An 18,814-nucleotide genomic window follows, 5' to 3' on the forward strand; every position below is an offset into this window, starting at 1 on the left:
TTTTATATAAAGTCTTTCTTTAAGATCCTTATTGAGTATTTCTCGAGGATTGAGGTAAGGTATACGAAGGAGTTGAAGGAAATTCTACTCTTGTGCCATAGATTTACGAGGGGAATCTGTGCTTTACGCCCTCGGTGTGAGAATAGGGTGGTGTGGTATACGAAAGGTGAAAATGTCCTCTCTGTTTTCGTAATTCAAGAGTTATAGTACAGAATCTTCCAGGAGTAAGTACCCAGCGAGGGAAACCTGGAAGGAAGTAAAGAGAAGACAATGGGAGGGGGTTATTTCCCTTTGTTGCGGTAAGACTTCAGGGCTTCTGAGTCTTGGGGTCCCCTAGAGAGAATTTTGGGGACCGGGAGCAGGAGCCAACCTTGATCCTTGCTGTGGCAGCGATATCAGATCTAAGCTGGTATAAAGCTTAGAGGGTTCATGCTAGCTTCTCAGTTTATGAACGTTAAGGTTCAAATCTGAGTAGGAGCTACGACAAGAGGTCATCTAATCCAGTCTCCTGCTCTCATGACATGACTGCAGTATTATCTAAAACCATCCCTGACAGGCTGTTTGTCTAACCTGCTCTAAAATTTCACAAGATACAGATTCCACAAACCTCCCTAGGCAATTTATTCCAGTGCTTAACCACTCTGACAGAGACAAGTTTTTCCTAATGTCCAACACCTAAACTCCCTTGCTCCAATTTAAGCCCATTTCCTCTTGTCCTATAGTCAAAAGTTAACAAGACTTTTTCTCCCTCCTCCTTGTAACAATATTATATTATTTGAAACTGTTTATCATGTGCTCTCTGACTTCTCATCTCCAGACGAGGACAAACCAATTTTGTTCAGTTCTTCCCACTAGGTCATGTTTTCTAGACCTATAATTGTTTTTGTTGCTCTTCTCTGGACTTTCTCCAATTTTTCACATCTTTCCTGAAATGTGGGCCCCTGAACTGTGGCCACAATGGTCCATTTGAGACCTCTAATCTAGTGGAGCGAGAGGGGAAGAATTACTTTTTGTGTTTTGCTTACAGCACTCCTGCTAAATACATCCAAACGTGTTTGCTTTTTTGTAAGTGTTACACTGTTGACTCATGTTTATCTTGTGATTCACTATGATCCCCAGATCCCTTTCTGCAGGACTCCTTGCTAGGAAGCTCATTCCCATTTGCATCGTGTGCAACTGGATTTGTCCTTCGTAAGCTGGAGTACTTTGCATTTGTCCTTATTAAAATTTATCCTATGTACTTCAGACCATTCTCCCAGGTTGTCGTCAGATCATTGTAAATTTTATATCTACCTCGTGCAACAGGACTTGCAGTCCCTTCTCCTCCCCAGAACGTGGTATCAGCCACAGACTTGATAACAAGCATTGGAACAGAACTGACCCAGAACTGATCTTTGCTGAAGGACCGCCTTTACTCTTATCATCCCCTTCCAGCTTGACTGTGAACCACTGATAACATACTCTCTGGGATGGTTTCTGACAAGTTAGCACCCATCTTTATAACGTCTCCATCTAGTTGTATTTCCTTTAGTTTATTTAGGAGAAGGTCATGTGAGACAATATTAAAAAACCTTACCAAGGTCAAGATATACCGCACCTACAGTTCTACCTAATCTTCCAGCTTGTTTACCCTATCAAAGAAAGCTATTAGGTTGTTTTGATATGATTTGTTCTTGACAAATCCATGCTGACTGTTACTTATCACCTTACTATCTTCTAGGTGTTGACAAATTGCTTAATTATTTGCTCCATTATCTTTCTGGGTATTGACGTTAAGATGACTGGTCTATAGTTCCCCATTGTCCTTATTTCCCTTTTTATAGACTACATTTGCTCTTTTCCAGTCCTCTGGAATCTCTCCTGTCTCAGATATCTCTTCAGTCAACTCTTTGAGTATTCTAGGATGTATTTCATCTGGCCATGGTAACTTGAAGATATTTAACTTGCCTAAGTAATTTTTAACTTGTTCTTTCCTTATTTTAGCCTCTGATCTTACTTCATTTTTCACTTGCATTCACTATGTTAGACATCCAGCGCTACTGACATTTTGGTGAAAACTGAAATAGTCATTTACACTTCTGCTGTTTCCACATTTTCTGTTGTTTTTCTCCCTTTCAATTAAGATAGGCTTTATCAGAGCCTTTATATTACATCTGCTAGAAGAGTGAGTGAGCTTCAGGCTCTTATGATTGCAACCCCCATTTAGAGCCTTTCACAAAGATAAAGTGGTCTTCCATTCGCATCTGAAATTTTTCTCAGAGGTGGTAAAAGCATGTCACCACAACCAGTCCATAAACTTGTCAGTATTTTTTTCTAGGCCTCACTTTCAGTGAAAGGAAAGATAGCAGTTCACCATGGATGCTAAGAGAGTATTAGCCTTATATTTGAATAGTTTTAAAGCATATAAGAAAATCACCTAGACTGCTTTTCTCGTGTGGGGAAAAGAATAAGGACCAGGCATTCACATCCCAATGCCTTCATAAGTCTATTAGACTCTATTGAATAGTGTGTTAAACACTCGTCTATTCCTATTTCAGGAGGTTTTAGAGCACTCTTGTTTAGGGTGAAGGTTGTTTTGATGGCCTTCCTTAGACATACTCTCATATTAGAAATTTGTAGAGCTGACACTTGGAACTTGAGTCATAATTTTACAAAATGTTATTCCTTAGGTCAGGCATAAGCCAGATGAATAATTTGAAAAAGAAGTATTATAATCTCTATTTAAATAGGATCCGCTGTCTGGAGGGAAGAGTTCTGATTGCCAAACTCCCTAGAATGGGAATGTGCAGAGGCCATCTGAAGAACTGAAGGTTACTCTCCTGTGAAGAGAGTTTGAGATGAACCTCTACATATTCACATTCCATACCCACCTTCCTCTCTTCCCTGGACTCCTAATTTGAACTTTCAACCTGAGGAGCAGTGGAAAGAACTGAGATGGTTGGTATGGTACACCCCCTTTCATAGTTTTGCTCTTTAAGCACTTGGCGTTGCAAAGGGAGGTGCAAGGGGCATGAGAGCAGTTTAGTGGGCATTGTTGGTCTCAAGTTCCACTAGTCCAAGCTGCACTGATAGTGCATCCCAAAAACAAATGTGCAGAGGCCATCTGGAAGAACTCCATGTACAGGTGAGTAACCTTATAGCTTGTATAAAATGTTTTGGAACAGCACAAAGCACAAAGAGCCTCAGATTCAGAAAAAAAAAAATGAAATAAATGAATACATTATGAGCAGTAAGTGAAGCTGTACAGGGAAGCATTATTACCTTTCTTGTCTTCAGTGGATTTTTCAGTTCCTGAAAATGGTGAATTAGTTCACACTTGCAGCTCTTTTTCCCATTGATGTGAGGCTTTTAGTTTTGCTGAGTAAAACAGTTCACCAGGTTATACAGTTCAGATCCTTTTGTGTTCCATTGATGATCAGTACTGGTGTAATATTTGCATATTGCCTAATGTCAGTGGACATGCCATACTATTTGAGGCCAAATACTAAAATCTTCCCTGTATTGTTTTTAACAGATTCAGAACATTCTTATTACAACTTAATCTTGAAGAAAGCGGGACAATTTTTATCCAATTTGCAGATCAATCTCTTGAAGTTTGCTCTTTCTATAAGGGCATACTCACCAACTGTTCAGATGTTTCAACAGGTGTGTAAAATTAGCTGATATATTTGGTCTTCTGAAATGTTTGATAGCTGCACTTTGAAGTAAATCATGTAGTCTATAACATCAGTAGAATGTAATAGACATTACTTGGAACCAAACATGATGAATGTTTATAAATAGATTGTTATAATGTACTTTATAAAAGCGTTGTATTAAGCTTTGAGGAAAAAGTTTTCATGTTTATGGGATAGATAGCCTTTTTTTTTTTAAGGAGAGTTTTATTGAATCTGTTTTTACTTCGGAGCTCAGGCTTATTTTCTATACTACTTTGGGAATAAAGACTCTTTGCTCTTCACAATTTAAGCTTTCCACAAGTAGGAAAATCTTTCCTGTGGTTGGCATTCTGGATTCATTGCTTAGTGGGGTTTTCATTTCTATCCCACTCTATATTTTGGACATTTTTAGGACAGATAGAGCACTGTCTGATCTCTACCTCCTTCCATTGCTGAGAAGGGGGAAGATAGGAAATGAAGTACATACTCAGATCATTCATATCTCATGCCACCAGCCTAAGCTTATACTTCCTCCTGTTGTTCTCCTGTAGCAGTGCTGCTTTCAAGGTATGGAAAGAAATACAGTTGTCGGAATGGGATCCTCAGCTGTCTCCTAGTTTAGCTCTTTGGCAACAAGTTCATTCTCTAATGATGGTGGGTCAATTCAAAAGCCATTTTCTTCATTTTTTTTTCTTGCTTTCCTTTGTGAAAGTAAAGCTATTGCTGTAGCTGAGAGAAGGTAGGAGGAGACCCGAAGTAGGAGGTAATTAAAAAATATCCAGGGACTTGGAGGACAGAGCTCCAAGAAGAATTATGGAATAGGGGTAAAAGACAGGGAAAAATGAATAACAGATGTGAACTGTTTAATTTTGAGGGTAGTATTGCATTTAATTTTCTTTTGCCTACTTATCTCTCGCTGTTCATTAGCATGTCAGCCAATAACTCAAAAATAAAATCCCTCCTTCTTTGAATACATTCCACCAGTGCGAAGTTTGTAAAAGAAATCTCCCTGCCTACTCTCCCCGAAAAGATAAAACAATAGATGTGAATATTTATGTTCTTTAAAATAAAAATGGATTTGGTAGAATGTTGCTCTGTTGAGAAAACATATGTTTATATGGTTTTATTTTTTTAATCTTTTTAATTATTGTCTTCACATGTACCCAATTTTGAATTTATCTGCTTAGAAGCACAACTCAATAGTAACTGATGAGTTATTTTAATCAAAGAGTTGTGCATTAATTTTAAGTTATAGTGCAATTAAAGCAGATTGGTTGTGTGTAATTGTTGAAATATTAAGATTGCAGCTGATGAACCTCCACCAGAAGGTTGCAGTGCATTTGTGGTTATTCATGAAAAGCGCACCTGTAAGACTAATGAAATTAAAAAACTTCTGAAGAAGGCAGCTGAGAGGTAAATATAATGTATTGTCTTAAAGGAAAAACATATTATTAAAGAGGAAAATGTAATATTTCACTACAAAAACTTCAAGTATCTTGAAAGCGCACACTTATCTGATTTGTTTTTTATGAAGCAAATAAATCATGCGTTATGCTTGAAGACTTCATCTATTTATAATTTGTTATTTTGAAAAGTGTGTTATTGTTGATCTTGAAATGTTATAAATATTTACTGTTACAAGAAATTAACCAAACTGTGAATCCAAAATATTATATTAAAATAAAATCATAGGGCTGGATTCATCCAGCCTGATGTAAAGAGACATACTTTGCATTTCACTGAGTTTCTGTGAGGGGAAGATAGGTTTAAATACTTGTTACTCTTTTTTGACTCACCCAGTTAACAAAAATTTGGGTGCTAGTGGGTTGTTTCAGTTAGGAGGAAAAATGGATGATGGAATCAGGCATTTTTATGCAATCCTGTTTCTTTACAAAGAATGTACATGAAGTCCTGTTTTCATGAAGTCCTGTTTTTCCGTGAATTTAAAGGCAGGAATGCAAACAGCAAGAGACAGTTTATTTTTCTGTATTTCATAATTCCAAGCCCCTTTCAAGCCAGCACTTATCTCCAAACAGAGTTGCTTTTTTACACTTACCTGAATTAAGAAGCAGCTGTTTACATCGCTACACTTGCTTCAGCAAGGGTTTAATCCAAACGCATAATATTACAGTGTGCCATTCTCTGTTGGGAGCTCATCAGCCAGTACAATGAATCAGTGTTTGCTTCCATTGCCTACTTCCTTCCCCATGACCAGGTCAGTGGACATTCCATGTTTGGACTGCTGGACCCCTGGGTAGCCATTCAGTGGAGTTGGAGATTGTGAGCAACAAGCATTTTTCCGTGATTTTCACTGATATAATCAACCTTCCTCCCAACCCTGCTAGACTTCCCTCCTTTGGAGGCCTCCTGTAGGGTCTATGACTGCAGAAACCAGCATAGTCCCTGGATGAATCTAGCCTGTAAGGTCAAATCTGTATAATATGTCAAAATCATTTACTAAATATATGTGTAGAACTAGCGAAAACAATTACACCTAACACGGAGAAAATGGAAAGTAATTTATGTGCTTTCCAAGACCTATGTTTAGTGTTTTGGATATTTTCCTGGAATGGTCATTGTCATCATAACTTTGTGAAGCAGTGCAGGTGATACCTCAACTTCTTTGTAGAGATAAGTGGAGCTGAAAGACACTCCTGCAAGGCACAAATCCAGGACTCTGCTATGTATAAAATATAAACCACAAAAAGTTTTAATCATAGGACTGGAAGGGACCTCGAGAGGTCATATTCTAGCCCACATACCTTTTGGATTCTGTGGATTACAAAAACCTCCTGAGTTTTACTTACATGTTTTTTTTTCCTATGACCACAGCCTCTTGCTGGAATTACAAGTCAGTATATAAGTCAGTTGCTTGTTTATCGAATATCCATGATTTCCACCTAAATACTTCAGTGTTCAAGTTGCATCAGGCTATTTTTGGCAACTCTAGTGTATTTCCTGCCCTGAAAACTTTCTTCTAACTTCTTAAATTTAAAAGTATATACCAAAATATTGTAGCTTTAAAAAGACAAAATTAAATTATTTTGCCCAGCATTAGGGCATTTTGAGACCTTGACTCTCACTCCCAGCCTTTTTAATAAACTCTTGGGAATTACTCTAACTCAGTGGTCCTCAACCTTTTCCGGGTGGCGGGTGCCAGATGCTGAGCCACCAAGTACCGTGGCCGGCAGACAAGCATCCGCAAAATGCCACTGAGAAGTGGCAACGTCAAGAGGTGTTGCCGCTGGAATACCGCTGAAAATCAGTGGCTTTTCGGCGGATGCTTGTCCGCCGGACAGTAAGCGGGTGCACACAGATGCCCCGGCAGGCGCCATGGCGCCTATGGGCACCGCGTTAGAGACCCCTGCTCTAACTACTACTGCAAGATGGCTTCTGCATAGTCCCATTTGTGGGGATGTGTCCCTAACATTGATGTGCTTCAGGAGCCCTCTAGAAAATCAGGGGACCAGATATTCAGATAGTATGCTCAAGTGTTCAAAAGTAATGAATTGAACCCCCAAAATTCAAGAGACTGACTTAAAAATCAGGAAATAGAAACAAAAACAAATGCCTAAAATATTCTTACTTTTTATTTGCTTTTTCGTTAGGGGGTGGTTAGAGTGTGATCAAGTCAGATTAGCAAGGTTTCCTCTGCACCTATGAAGGTTAGAGACCTATTTTTGCCCTTTTTAAATGAAGTTGGAGATTCTTGCATAATCAGAGGGTTCCAGAAGCTGGGTCTTTAAGAGAAACAGCAAATATCAGAAGGCTTGCGATAAAACGTGAGCTGGCAATGCTGGAGCATGGGTTGTAGAAGGGAAATGTGGTCCCCAGTTGCTGGAGGCAATCCTTCTTGTTGTTAGTAGCAGGTCCAGGAATATTTGCTCCATGTGTTATGACCTGACCCACGTGGTTGCAATACCACTCTGTTTTGGCACACCTGCCCCTCCATAGATGGAGGCAGAGGGCCAAATTGGATTGGCATTGGACCTGGTCCATGTAGTCTCAACACCAGTCAAATTTGGCCCAGAAATCTGCTTCTTATTTGGGGAAAACTGGAAGCAATAACTTAGGTGTCAAAGGTGCTTTAAGTTTTATGTGTCTGTGAATAAGATATTTAGGAAGTTGTTTAGACTTTGTTTAGCTTTAGGGGATCCATGTAAAGGGAGTGCCATTTCCTTGCAGTGTCAGTGGATTAGCCTGTGTATTAAAATGCTGTTCTAATCATGTTAACTATTATGACAGAACCCCAAGCTCAATTTACTAGTATCACACTGAAGGCATCTCTGACACTTTTATTACAGAACTCTGAAGGCTGCTACCTGAAGTGATGATCACATATTTTTTGTCTTTTGATTTGGCATCAGGCTATGGTGTTTGCTGTGGAAGGCCAGTGCGGCAATACTTGTTTAATAAGAACTCCTCAACCCACCTCCTTTTACTGCTTGCTAGATTCTCACAAGTGGGAATATGCAGAGACCACTTTAAAAAAGAAAATTACAGTAGAATCTCAGAGTTATGAACACCAGAGTTATGAACTGACCAGGCAACCAGAGACCTCATTTGGAACCGGAAGTACACAATCAGCCAGCATCAGAGACCAAAAAAAAAAAGCAAATGTAGCACAATACTGTGTTAAATGTAAACTACAAAAAAATAAAGAGAAAGTTTTTTTTTTTTTAAAAATATTTGACAAGGTAAGGAAATTGTTTCTGTGCTTGTGTCATTAAATTAAGAATGTTAAAAGCAGCATTTTTTTGTGCATAGTCAAGTTTCAAAGCTGTACTAAATCAATGTTCAGTCGTAAACTTTTGAAAGAACAGCCATAACATTTTGTTCAGAGTTATGAACATGTCAGAGTTATGAACAACCTCCGTTTCTGATGTGTCCTTAACTATGAGGTTCTATCTGATTGTGTATTTCCAGTTCCAAATGAGATGTGTGGTTGACTAGTCAGTTCATAACTCTGGTGTTCGTGACTCTGAGGTTCTACTGTAATTAGAAGGCAGTTTTAGCTGTGACTTAGTAAAATGCAATAAAATCACCAGTAGTTTATGCTAATTTTCAGCTTTATTACACTTTAGTTTGAAAACCAGTTGATGTCTTGTCGTGTCTTTTTGTGATCACACATGATAATTTCATTTTTTTTAACTCTTGCATGCTTTTACTTCTATTTCTGTAATAGTTTGATAGCCAGAAAGTGGGGAAAAAGTAATATTTTATTTACTGTAACATTTCAACTCAATATCTAATTCCAGAATTATTTGTTTTTAATTGCAGGCCCAGGCCATATCTGTTTAAAAAGGAGCATAAATTCCCTGCACTCAATGAAAATGTTCCAGTGGTTATTCTTTATGCAGAAATTGGTACAAAAGACTTTGTTAAATTTCACACAGTTTTGTCTGAAAAAGTGCAAAAGGAGGAAATTGTTTATATCCTCCGGCATTATGTTCAGGTATGCAATTCAAATTGACAATAATACAATAAACTGTAATTATTGAAAATGTATTTATGATGTTTTTGATAGGGCATATCTCTAGTTTGCACTGTGCTGAATTCATGCACATTGTGTACACTAATTTTGAAACTTTCACTTCATCTAGTAACACCTAACATAGATTTTGAAAGTGGAAAAGAAGTAGTAACATTTTGCATTGTCTTAGCTGCAGGTGTTTTCCACTGAGGTTTATGTAAAATATTTACTAATTCCAAGATTGCCATCATTTTTCTTGATTAAAAATGAATACAATGTCAAAATCAAAATTAATTGTTTGCAGATATGCGGGCAGTATTTGAAAACGTGCAATATGATAAAATTACTTTCAGTTCACAAAGATTGCTAAGAACTTAGTAGTATAATACTATTAAGAATGATTATTCATCAGGCTGTAAAGCTTGGGACAAACTGCTTTTAATATTTAGTTTCATTTAAATGAAGAGGTTTGTTAAACATGGGTGTGCAGATAAATACATATTTTACCTCTTAAATAAGTCTATTTGACAGTGGATTGCAACTCCATATTGCTACCCAACAAGCTCTGTAGAGATGATACAATTTTAATATTTGGGATTCTGTGGAAAAGTTCAGGGAGCTACTTTTGTAGAATGCTAGGCAGGAGTTCTCTTACCTGGTCAATGAGGGCAGACTGGTCACGAGAACTCCACTGCAGTTCTGGAGGCAGGAAATTCGGCAACTAAACCCAGTGTCTCAGCAGTGGCCAAGCATAGATCATCCTTGCTGCAGTCTTCTGGTCTTCCCTATGAAGTCCACAGTACTATCCAGGACTTACCATTTGAGGGTCCTGCTCTATTCTTGTACCAGACAGGCTGCAAGCTCCATGGACTTACTGACTCTAGAGCCACTGTGAAGTTCTTAGGTCTGTATACACGTGCTCCAGTCAGGAAGAACTATCGGCCACAACAGACAGTGATATTCTACTCCTCCTCCTCAGCAGGACCTATTAAAAAAAGAGATCCAGGGATTATAGCCGTAGGCCTCCCACTCCTACTGCTCTGTCTCTGGGCCCTTTAAGACACCCAGGAACCACAAGGTAGGCATTTTGATGAGCCAGACCCTCTCACCTTCGCAAACTGTCTGTCTCACTTCCAGCGAGCCTGGTCCCAGATTACTTGGGACAAGTGGATCTTGAGTTATACTCATTAGTAAAAGTGTTCTCCCATGTCCTCACCTCCCTAGATTGGTAGACAGATTCAGCCAGTGGATACGTAGGCGTTCTGTTTGCTCTCTCTCAATAAACTCTCATGCTAGTGACAGATGCTTCTGCTCTGTGATGAGGAGCCCACTTGGGTTTTCTACAAATACAGGCTCTATGTTCCTCGGAGGACTTAGCTTTACACACCAGTGTCAGAGAACTGAAAGCTATCAGATTGGTGAGCCTGCTAGTTCTCACAACATGGCAGCAATGTTTAACCTCAAGAAGCAGGGGAGAGCCCACTGTTCTCTACTCTGTCCAGAAGGAAACTGTGTATTGCCATCTCAGTAAATCTAGAAGCATCTTACCTGCTTGCAGACCACCTGAGCAGATCGTTTGAGTGCCCAGATGTGGCCAGATAGGTCTTCCAGTGGTGGGAGTTTCTCCAAGTGGACCTATTTGCAACAAAGTCCAACAGAAAGTGTTAGTAGTTCTGTTCTTTTCTGGTTCACAGCACAGAGTCCATAACAGAAGCCTTTTTACTTGCTTGGTCAGGCAGGCTCCTCTACGCTTTTCCACCAATCCCACTCATTCACAGAGTATTGCTAAATGTAACACAGGAATAGGCCAGAGTCATACTTATAGCCCCATACTTATAGTCGTGGAGCTGTCAGTGAAACTTCAATCTCACTTCCACTAGACTTGGACCTGATCGTCCAGGATCATGGATGCCTACTCCACCCGAGCTTATGGTTTCTTCACTTAACTGAATAGATGCTCCATAGCTAGACAGAGAGCAAGCTTGCTCAAAAGATGTTCAAGAGGTCCTGCTAAATAGTAAAAACCCCTCTAAGAGCTGCTTACCTTGCTAAATGGAGGTGTTTCTCCATTTGGTCTCACAAGAATGGGGTATCACTGACCAGTTCTTCAGTTCAGCATATTCTGGACTATTACTTTTACCTGAAACACCACAGTTTCTTGGTTAGTTCCATCAAAGTACATCTGGGTGCTCTTTTAGCATTCCATCCTAATTGCTCTATTTTCTCTGGTGAAATGCCCACGAGGTTTTTAAAGGGCTTAGTCAATTATATCCTCAAGTTCAAGATCCTGTTCCTCCATGAGCTTTAAACTTAGTATTGTCAAGTTGTATGGGTCCCCTTTTTGAACCATTTGCTAGCTGCTCACTGTTGCATCTGTCAATGAAGGTGGCATTTTTTGATGACCATTACCTTGGCCAGAAGAGCTGTGGGCATAAGTGGTGGTACCTCCATACACGTTCTTTTTTTAAGGCCAACATTTACCTGTGTCCTTATCCAAAGTTCATCCCAAAGGTGGTTTCCTCTTTCGTTTCAACTGCCAATTTATTTGCCTATATTCTACCCCAAACCATATAAAACTAGGGAGGAAGATCATTTGCATACCTTGGACATCAGAAGAGCCTTGGCATTTTATTTGAACAGAACCAGTCACTTTTGTAAATCCTCCTAGCTGGTTGTATCAGAGGCAGACAGAGTAAGAGGTCAATCATTTATCATCCAGAAAATTTCTTCCTGGATCACATCTGGAAACTCATGTACTATAATGTGGCTAATGTTGCTCCACCCAGCAGAGTCACAGCTCATTCAGTGAGGTCACAATCAGTCTTGGCAGCCTTTGTGGCACAAGTTCCAACTGCAGATGTTTGTAGAGTGGCAACTTGGTCCTACATTTGCCTCACTCTCTGTGCTGTGGCTCAAGTCTCCAGAGACAATGCTGGAGTGGAATGAGTTATTCTCCAATATGTATTGAAATAGACTCTGATCCTGCCTCGTGTCTTACGGCTTGAGTCACTGAGAATGGAATGTATATGTGCAATCACTTGAAGAAGAAATGGGTTCCTTAACCTGTTCCATAACTATTCTTTGAGGTGTGTTGCACATATCTACTCAACAACTCACTGTCCTTCCCCTATTCATCAGAGTTATGGCAAGAAGGAGGAAGGCAAGGGATGGCTCTGGTCTTTTCCCTGCATGCAGTGGCATATGGCAGCAGGGGGAATCCCTCAACGGGTACCACTGAGGGAAGAAGTTTTTGACAGCCACATGCTGGGTGCATTGACACGAAGAGGGGAATAGATGTGCAACACATCTCGAAGAACAACAGTTATGGAACAGGTTTGTAACTTTTTTTTTTTTCTGGTTGATGGAACAAACTGTATTGTGAACAATAATTGAAAATATCAGTTTTGGATTGATAAGTAACAACTGTCTCATGACATTTTAAACTTGATTAGATTAGATGAAGTACATTTTCTATAAAGGGCACTTTTTAAAGTTATATTTTTCACTTGTTAAAATATGTTCAAACAGAAACCAAGTTCTAAGAAAATGTATTTGTCTGGATATGGTGTGGAACTTGCAATAAAAAGTACAGAATACAAAGCAGTGGATGACATTCAGATTAAAGGTATATTTTTGTTCTCTGTGCTGTGTTTTTGGAGACTCTATTTCAAAATATTTAGCACCTTCTTGAATTTTGAAGATAGTTATGCTCTGAGTATGTTTAAATTTTGTTGACGTATATAGTTTATTTGTACAGGATATGTCAAAAGTAGTCTTGGGCATTGAGAATTAACATAGAAATCTATATCCATGGAAGTTTTTATAAACACAAATGTTTAGAGGATAGGGAATTACTTACTAGTAGCTATTGTTCTCTGAAGATATACATCATAACATAGCCCATATTCCTTGTTTCCTAGTAGGTTGAGGGTTCTTTAATCTTTATCATTTTAGTATTCTATCTCTATCTGTTGAGGCATCTCTAAAGTATCTAGTAACAATGTCTAGGTACCAACTTTTATACGTATGAGGATAACTTCACCTCCTTGATTGGAAAAGATTTGCCCATTGAAGCACATTTCATTTTCAGGGACTGAAATGAGACACTTACTGCTGAAACAAATGGCTTTAGTACTTAGTAGTATGTTACGAGAGAAGATATTAAATGATATTATGGTATTAGAGAGGAATGTTTTTAGGGCTGAGATTATCTTTTCTAATGATTTGACTTTTTTGGTGTTTAAAAAATGTTTTTAAACTGCAAATGTCTAAATTACTGGCTGTTAGCTACATTTACTAACTGAAATAAATAAGAATTTAATGATTAGTTTATTCTTTCTTTACAGAATTAACTGACTCTTGGAGGCAGTAGGTGTCAGTGTCTTTTTCTGCTACAGCAGTGCATGTCACCTGGTTAGCGTAATGGCTCAGAACTCTAGAATCATAATAGTTCCTATCTGGTCTTGTGCTTGGAGCATGGAGTGTGGACTTTGAGTCCTGGTTTATATTAAAAAAGTTATTACCTACTGTTGACAGTGTTATCAATAGATTTAGCTACTCATGTTTAACTGCAAATGTAAACCAGGACCATCCATACTCAGCATTGCTTCAGAAAGCCATTAAGACTACAGTTTTTAATAGGGTTGCCAGGCATCCGGTTTTCGACAGTGTTAAAAGTCCGGTCAGCGGCACAGCGGGAGCCAGGGGTTAAGGCAGGCTGCCTGACTTCCTTAGCTCTGCATGGCTCCTGAAAGTGGCTGCCAGGTCCTTGTGTGCCCTGAGTGCTGTCTCTGCAGCTTCCATTGGCTGGGATCTGCAACCAATGGGAGCTGCCGAGGGTGGCAGCTGGGGGTGCGTGGGCAGCAGGTGGAGCCTCCCTGGCCACCCATATGCCTGGGGGTGGCAGGGACCTGGTGGCTGCTTCCTGGGAGCCACGATAAGTGTCACAAGGACAACACACCCACTCTTCCATCCCAACCCTCTGTACCAGCCCGCAGTCCCTTCCTGTACCCAAACTTCCTCCCTGCACCCCCTCTGCCCCAGCCCTGAGCCCCCTCCTGCACCCCAAAACCCTCATCTCTGGCCCCACCCCAGAGCCTGCACCCCCAGCTGGACTCCTTCACCCCTGCAACCGAGCCCTCTCCTGTAACCTGAATCTATCATTTCTGACCCTACCTGTACCCTGCATCCCCAACCAACAGCCCATACCCCCCTATACTCCAACCCCCTGCCACAGCCCGCTGAAAGTGAGAGAGGGTGGGGGAGAGTGAGTGACGGAGGGAAGGGGGATGAAGCAAGCATGAGCAGGGCCTCAGAGAATGGGCAGGTTAGGGGCAGGGCCTCAGGAGACGGAGCGGGGTACGGGTGTTCAGTTTTGTGCCATTCGAAAGTTGGCAACACTAGTTTTTAAGCATGGTTGTCTGAAATGATGCTAAACATAGTTTCTTCTGCTCTACATGTGCAGTTTTACTATGTACAGTGAAATCCACTTCTAACACTTTCTGTCAGGACTGGGTGTCAGGAACCATCAGGCTGAGTTCCCTCAGTTGAGCCAGGAGCTATCAGGTTCAAACTTGAGGCCAGTTAATGAGCCCAGCTAGGCTGCAGCAGGATTGTCTGATTGGCTGAAAGGAGCCCATTGTCCTTCATGTAAGTTCAGCACCAGGAGCAGGCCGCTGGCTGCTCAACACCAGCATCTGCAACTATGATTAAGGCAGTGAGTTTGTCACAGAGGCCACGGATGTCACAGATTCCATGACTTTCTGTGCTCTCCATGATTTCTGCACCGGCAGCTGCTGGGGCAGTCTAGGGCCACTATTCCCCCCAAACCCCAGCAGCAGCAGAGTTTGGGTGTGGGAGGGGGCAGGGAGTTTGGGCATGGAGTGGGGTGTGGTGAGCTCTGAGCAACACTTACCTGTGGGCAACTCTCCCTGGAAGTGGTGACATCCGTCTTGCTCAGCTGTTAGGCAGAGGCGTGGCCAGGCAGCTCTGTGCGCTGCCTCCACCCAGAGCGCTGGTTTTGCAGCTCCCATTCGCCGGTAACTGCAGCCAATGGGAGCTGTGGGGGTAGTACCTGCAGGCAGAGGCAGCACGCAGAGCTGCCCGGCCGCGCCTCTGCCTAGCAGCTGAGTGAGAGGGATGTCACTGCTTCTGGGGTGACCCCAGGCAAGGGCTGCCCAGAGCCCGCCTCACGGCATCCTGTATCCCAACCCCCTGTCCCCTCCCGCACCCAAACTCTGCTGCTGCTGGGAGGGAGGCATGGAGCCAGGTAGGGAGCCTGCTGGCCCTGACAACCCCCTCCTTCAGCACCAAAGGTCTCAGGCCACGTGCTGCTGCCCGTGCCCCCAGCATCCAGGCTGCCCTCCCCCAACACCCCCCACCCCCCAATTTTTGGTCAGTGTTATATAGTAAAAGTCCTGGATAGGTCATAGGCTGTCAATTTTAGTTTACTGCCTATGACCGGTCTGTGACTTTTACTAAAAATACCGATGACTAAAATGTAGCCTTAACTATGGTGGCTCACGTGTCTGCCTTGTACCTAGCCTCGCTCCTGACTTGTTCCTGTCCAGTTTGAGTCTGCTCTAGCCCTGTTCCAGCCTTGCTCGATTGCCCAGCTTCTGACTCTGACCCTTGGCTCTGGTTATTGACTCCTGGCTCTGTCGCTATCCCTTGGCTTGATTCCTGGTTCCAGCTTTGGGCCATGGCTCTGGCTCCCAGCTCCTGAACCCAGCTCTATCCAGTAGGTCAGACTGCCCAAGTCCAGGTCCTGACCCTGGATTGCTTTTGTAGAGTAGACAAGGTCTAAGAATGGCAATGAAAGAGAATAATGTAATTAAAGTATTTGTCTCTTCTGATCTGGAAAAATTTAGGATGGGAAGGGGAAAAAGTGTTGAAAGTGAGGTGAGGATGAAAGTGCAATATTTAGAGCTGTATGTGGACGTTAGCATGGTGCCTGGTTCAAAACCAATGCTGTAAGTCTCTTATGTTCATGGTTCAAATTCAAACTTTTTTTAAGAATAGAGCCCAGTATTATTTGATTATCTACAATGGTTACCATTTGATCAAACTGAGGAAAAGCCATTTTAAGAAGCTAAGCTGTTGGTTGTACTATCTAACACAGACACACAATTGAAAAAGTAAACACTTTTAATGATTTTTTTTTTTAAAAAATAGGGTAAAACTGTAGGTTCACATGTTCTCTTAAGAGAGCCATTCTGAGGCCAAAATATGAATCTACAGGCTGGCATCACATTTGAGAAGTATATGTTTGAGTTGTATAATTGTGATGGCAGGATATTTGGGAAGAAAATATATTGGTAATTGTGATGGGTTTTGTCACAGAGACCCTTTGAGGACTGTCACCTGATGTGCTGAGACTACCTCTGAGCCCGTTTTCTCTGCCAGTTTGGACCTTCAGAACCCTGCCTTGTTGAGCCAGATACGCTAACCTACTGCAAAACAGACCCAGGGTTTGACTCACGCCCCCCAAACTTCAGACTTAATGGAAAATGACTTAGTTAGTGCTCCTGTCTCTAGCACCCAGATACCCAGCTTCCAGTGGGATCCAAACCCCAAATAAATCTATTTTACTCTCTATAAAGCTTATACAGGGTAAACTCGTAAGTTGTTCACCCTCTTTAACACTGATAGAGAGAGATGCAGAGCTGTTTGCTCCCCCAGGTATTAATTACTTATTCTGGGTTATTTAATAAGCGAAAGTGATTTTATTAAATATAAAAAGTAGGATTTCAGTGGTTCCAAGTAATAACAGACAGAACAAAGTAAGTTACCAAGCAAAATAAAACAAATCATGCAAGTCTAAGCCTAATACATTAAGAAACTGATTACAAATGAAATATTACCCTCAGAGATGTTCCAGTAAGCTTCTTCCACAGACTGGACTGCTTCCTAGTATGGGCCCAATCCTTTCCCCTGCTACAGTTCTTGTTAACTCCAACTCAGGTGGTAACTAGGAGATTTTTCATCACTGGAACCTCCTTTGATCTGTTCCACCCCCTTATATAGCTTTGGTACAAGGTGGAAATCTTTTGTCTCTCTGGGTCCCCACCTCTCCTTCTAAATGGAAAAGCATCAGATCTAAGATGGATTCCAGTTCCAAGTGACATGGTCACATGTCCTGTGAAACCCTAAGCCTTCATTCTTCCTGGCCTGACACCCAGGAAGGCTTGCAAGTAAACAGAGCCATCCACAACCAGTTGTCACCTAAGCCACCATTAATGGCCCACACGGCATAATTACAATAGGACCTCAGTTATATTTCATATTTCTAGTTTCAGATACAAGAATGATACATTTATACAAATAGGATGACCACACTCCATAGATTATAAGCTTTGTAATGATACCTTACAAGAGACCGTTTGTATGAAGCATATTCCAGTTACATTATATTCACACTCATTAGCATATTTTCATAAAATCATATGGAGTGCAACGTCACAATAATTTTCTTGTTTGGTGTTTTATGTGTGTTCCATGTGTTCAGCCACAAATGACACAACGGAAGAGGTTGATGGTGAGGCAGGCGAAGTCCAGGGATTTCTCTTTGACAAATTAAAGTGAGTTGACTTAATTTACAATTAAACTTCTTTGTTTGTAAAATAGCTGTTTTTTGAGCTTAAAACAAAAGTTCAGACATATGATATGAAAGTCTGTTGTGTCAATGAGTTGACTCAACATTGGCTAATTTTTGTGTATTTGTGTACTTCACTGTTTAACAGTATTTATCAGTTATTCTTTGAGTGCTTGCTCATGTTGATTCCATTGTAGGTGTGCACGCCCCCACGTGCGTGGCTGTTGGAGACTTTTGTCTTAGCTATACCCAGCTGTGGTGCCTTCTGGTGTGCCACACTCATGGTACGGTATATCAGGCGCCGCTGGCCCTGAGCCCTCTCATTTCCTTCTTATCGCCCCTGGGGGACAGTCGAAGCAACTCTGTCCCCTGCTTCACAATTGGTCAGTGGTTTTTGTCTAGTTTAGCCTTGTGCTTCACCTGTAAATAGTTTAAATAGTTGTTAATTAGTGGTTAAGTACCCGTTAAGTGTTCAGTTAGTTAGTGTCCTAGGGGGAATTTGCCCTCAGCAGAACATGCTCCGCCCTCTGGGTTTCAAGCCCTGCTCATTGTGTAAGAGGCCTATGCCTGTTAGTGACCTGCACGAGAGTTGTCTACAGTGCCTTGGGAAAACCCATATAAAGGAGTGTTGTCATCCAGAACTTTCATCCTCGGACACAAAGAGAGTGCGACATGCACCTCAGGGCACTCCTGATGCCGGCTGCCCTGTGCCCAGCTTCAGAGATGGAGCGGCTCAAACCGGCACCCAGCTCTTCAACTTCAGTGTATAGCACACCTCCAGCACCAGGGTCCTCCCGGCACCAATCCCCGTCGCTGGTACTGAAGAAAAGGACTAAGGTGGCGGCACCGGCCAAGCCCGACCAAGGAGCTTTGGGCAAAGGACCCTGCTCGGGCCTCACGCCCACTAAAGGATCTGCTAAAGAGCTCAACTGTGAGGAGTTCTTCCCCTCATAACTACCCCCCACCAACTCCGGGGAGCGGTAAGAGGCCTAGGCCAATGTCTCAGCTGACCCCCTCTGGCGGCCCAGCGCCAGGAGAACTGAAAGCGCCTCCACCGCATCATATACTGCGTGCAGCAAAGGAATCGGCTAT

General features: G+C 41.6%; 1 protein-coding gene across 2 annotated transcripts in view; it reads left to right on the forward strand.

Moving 5' to 3' along the window:
* The window catches only part of UGGT2 (UDP-glucose glycoprotein glucosyltransferase 2), a 273,527-nt gene that overhangs the window by 13,180 nt on the left and 241,533 nt on the right, over positions 1-18,814 (forward strand). For both annotated transcript variants that reach the window (XM_032785015.2, XM_032785017.2), the window contains exons 3-7: positions 3,515-3,645; positions 4,957-5,069; positions 8,937-9,111; positions 12,658-12,754; positions 17,636-17,708. In XM_032785015.2, coding sequence (XP_032640906.1) covers positions 3,515-3,645; positions 4,957-5,069; positions 8,937-9,111; positions 12,658-12,754; positions 17,636-17,708 — 589 coding nt within the window. The remainder of the gene's footprint in view (positions 1-3,514; positions 3,646-4,956; positions 5,070-8,936; positions 9,112-12,657; positions 12,755-17,635; positions 17,709-18,814) is intronic.

The sequence above is a fragment of the Chelonoidis abingdonii genome, chromosome 1, assembly GCF_003597395.2.
Source record: "Chelonoidis abingdonii isolate Lonesome George chromosome 1, CheloAbing_2.0, whole genome shotgun sequence".
Taxonomy (NCBI): Eukaryota; Metazoa; Chordata; order Testudines; family Testudinidae; genus Chelonoidis; species Chelonoidis abingdonii.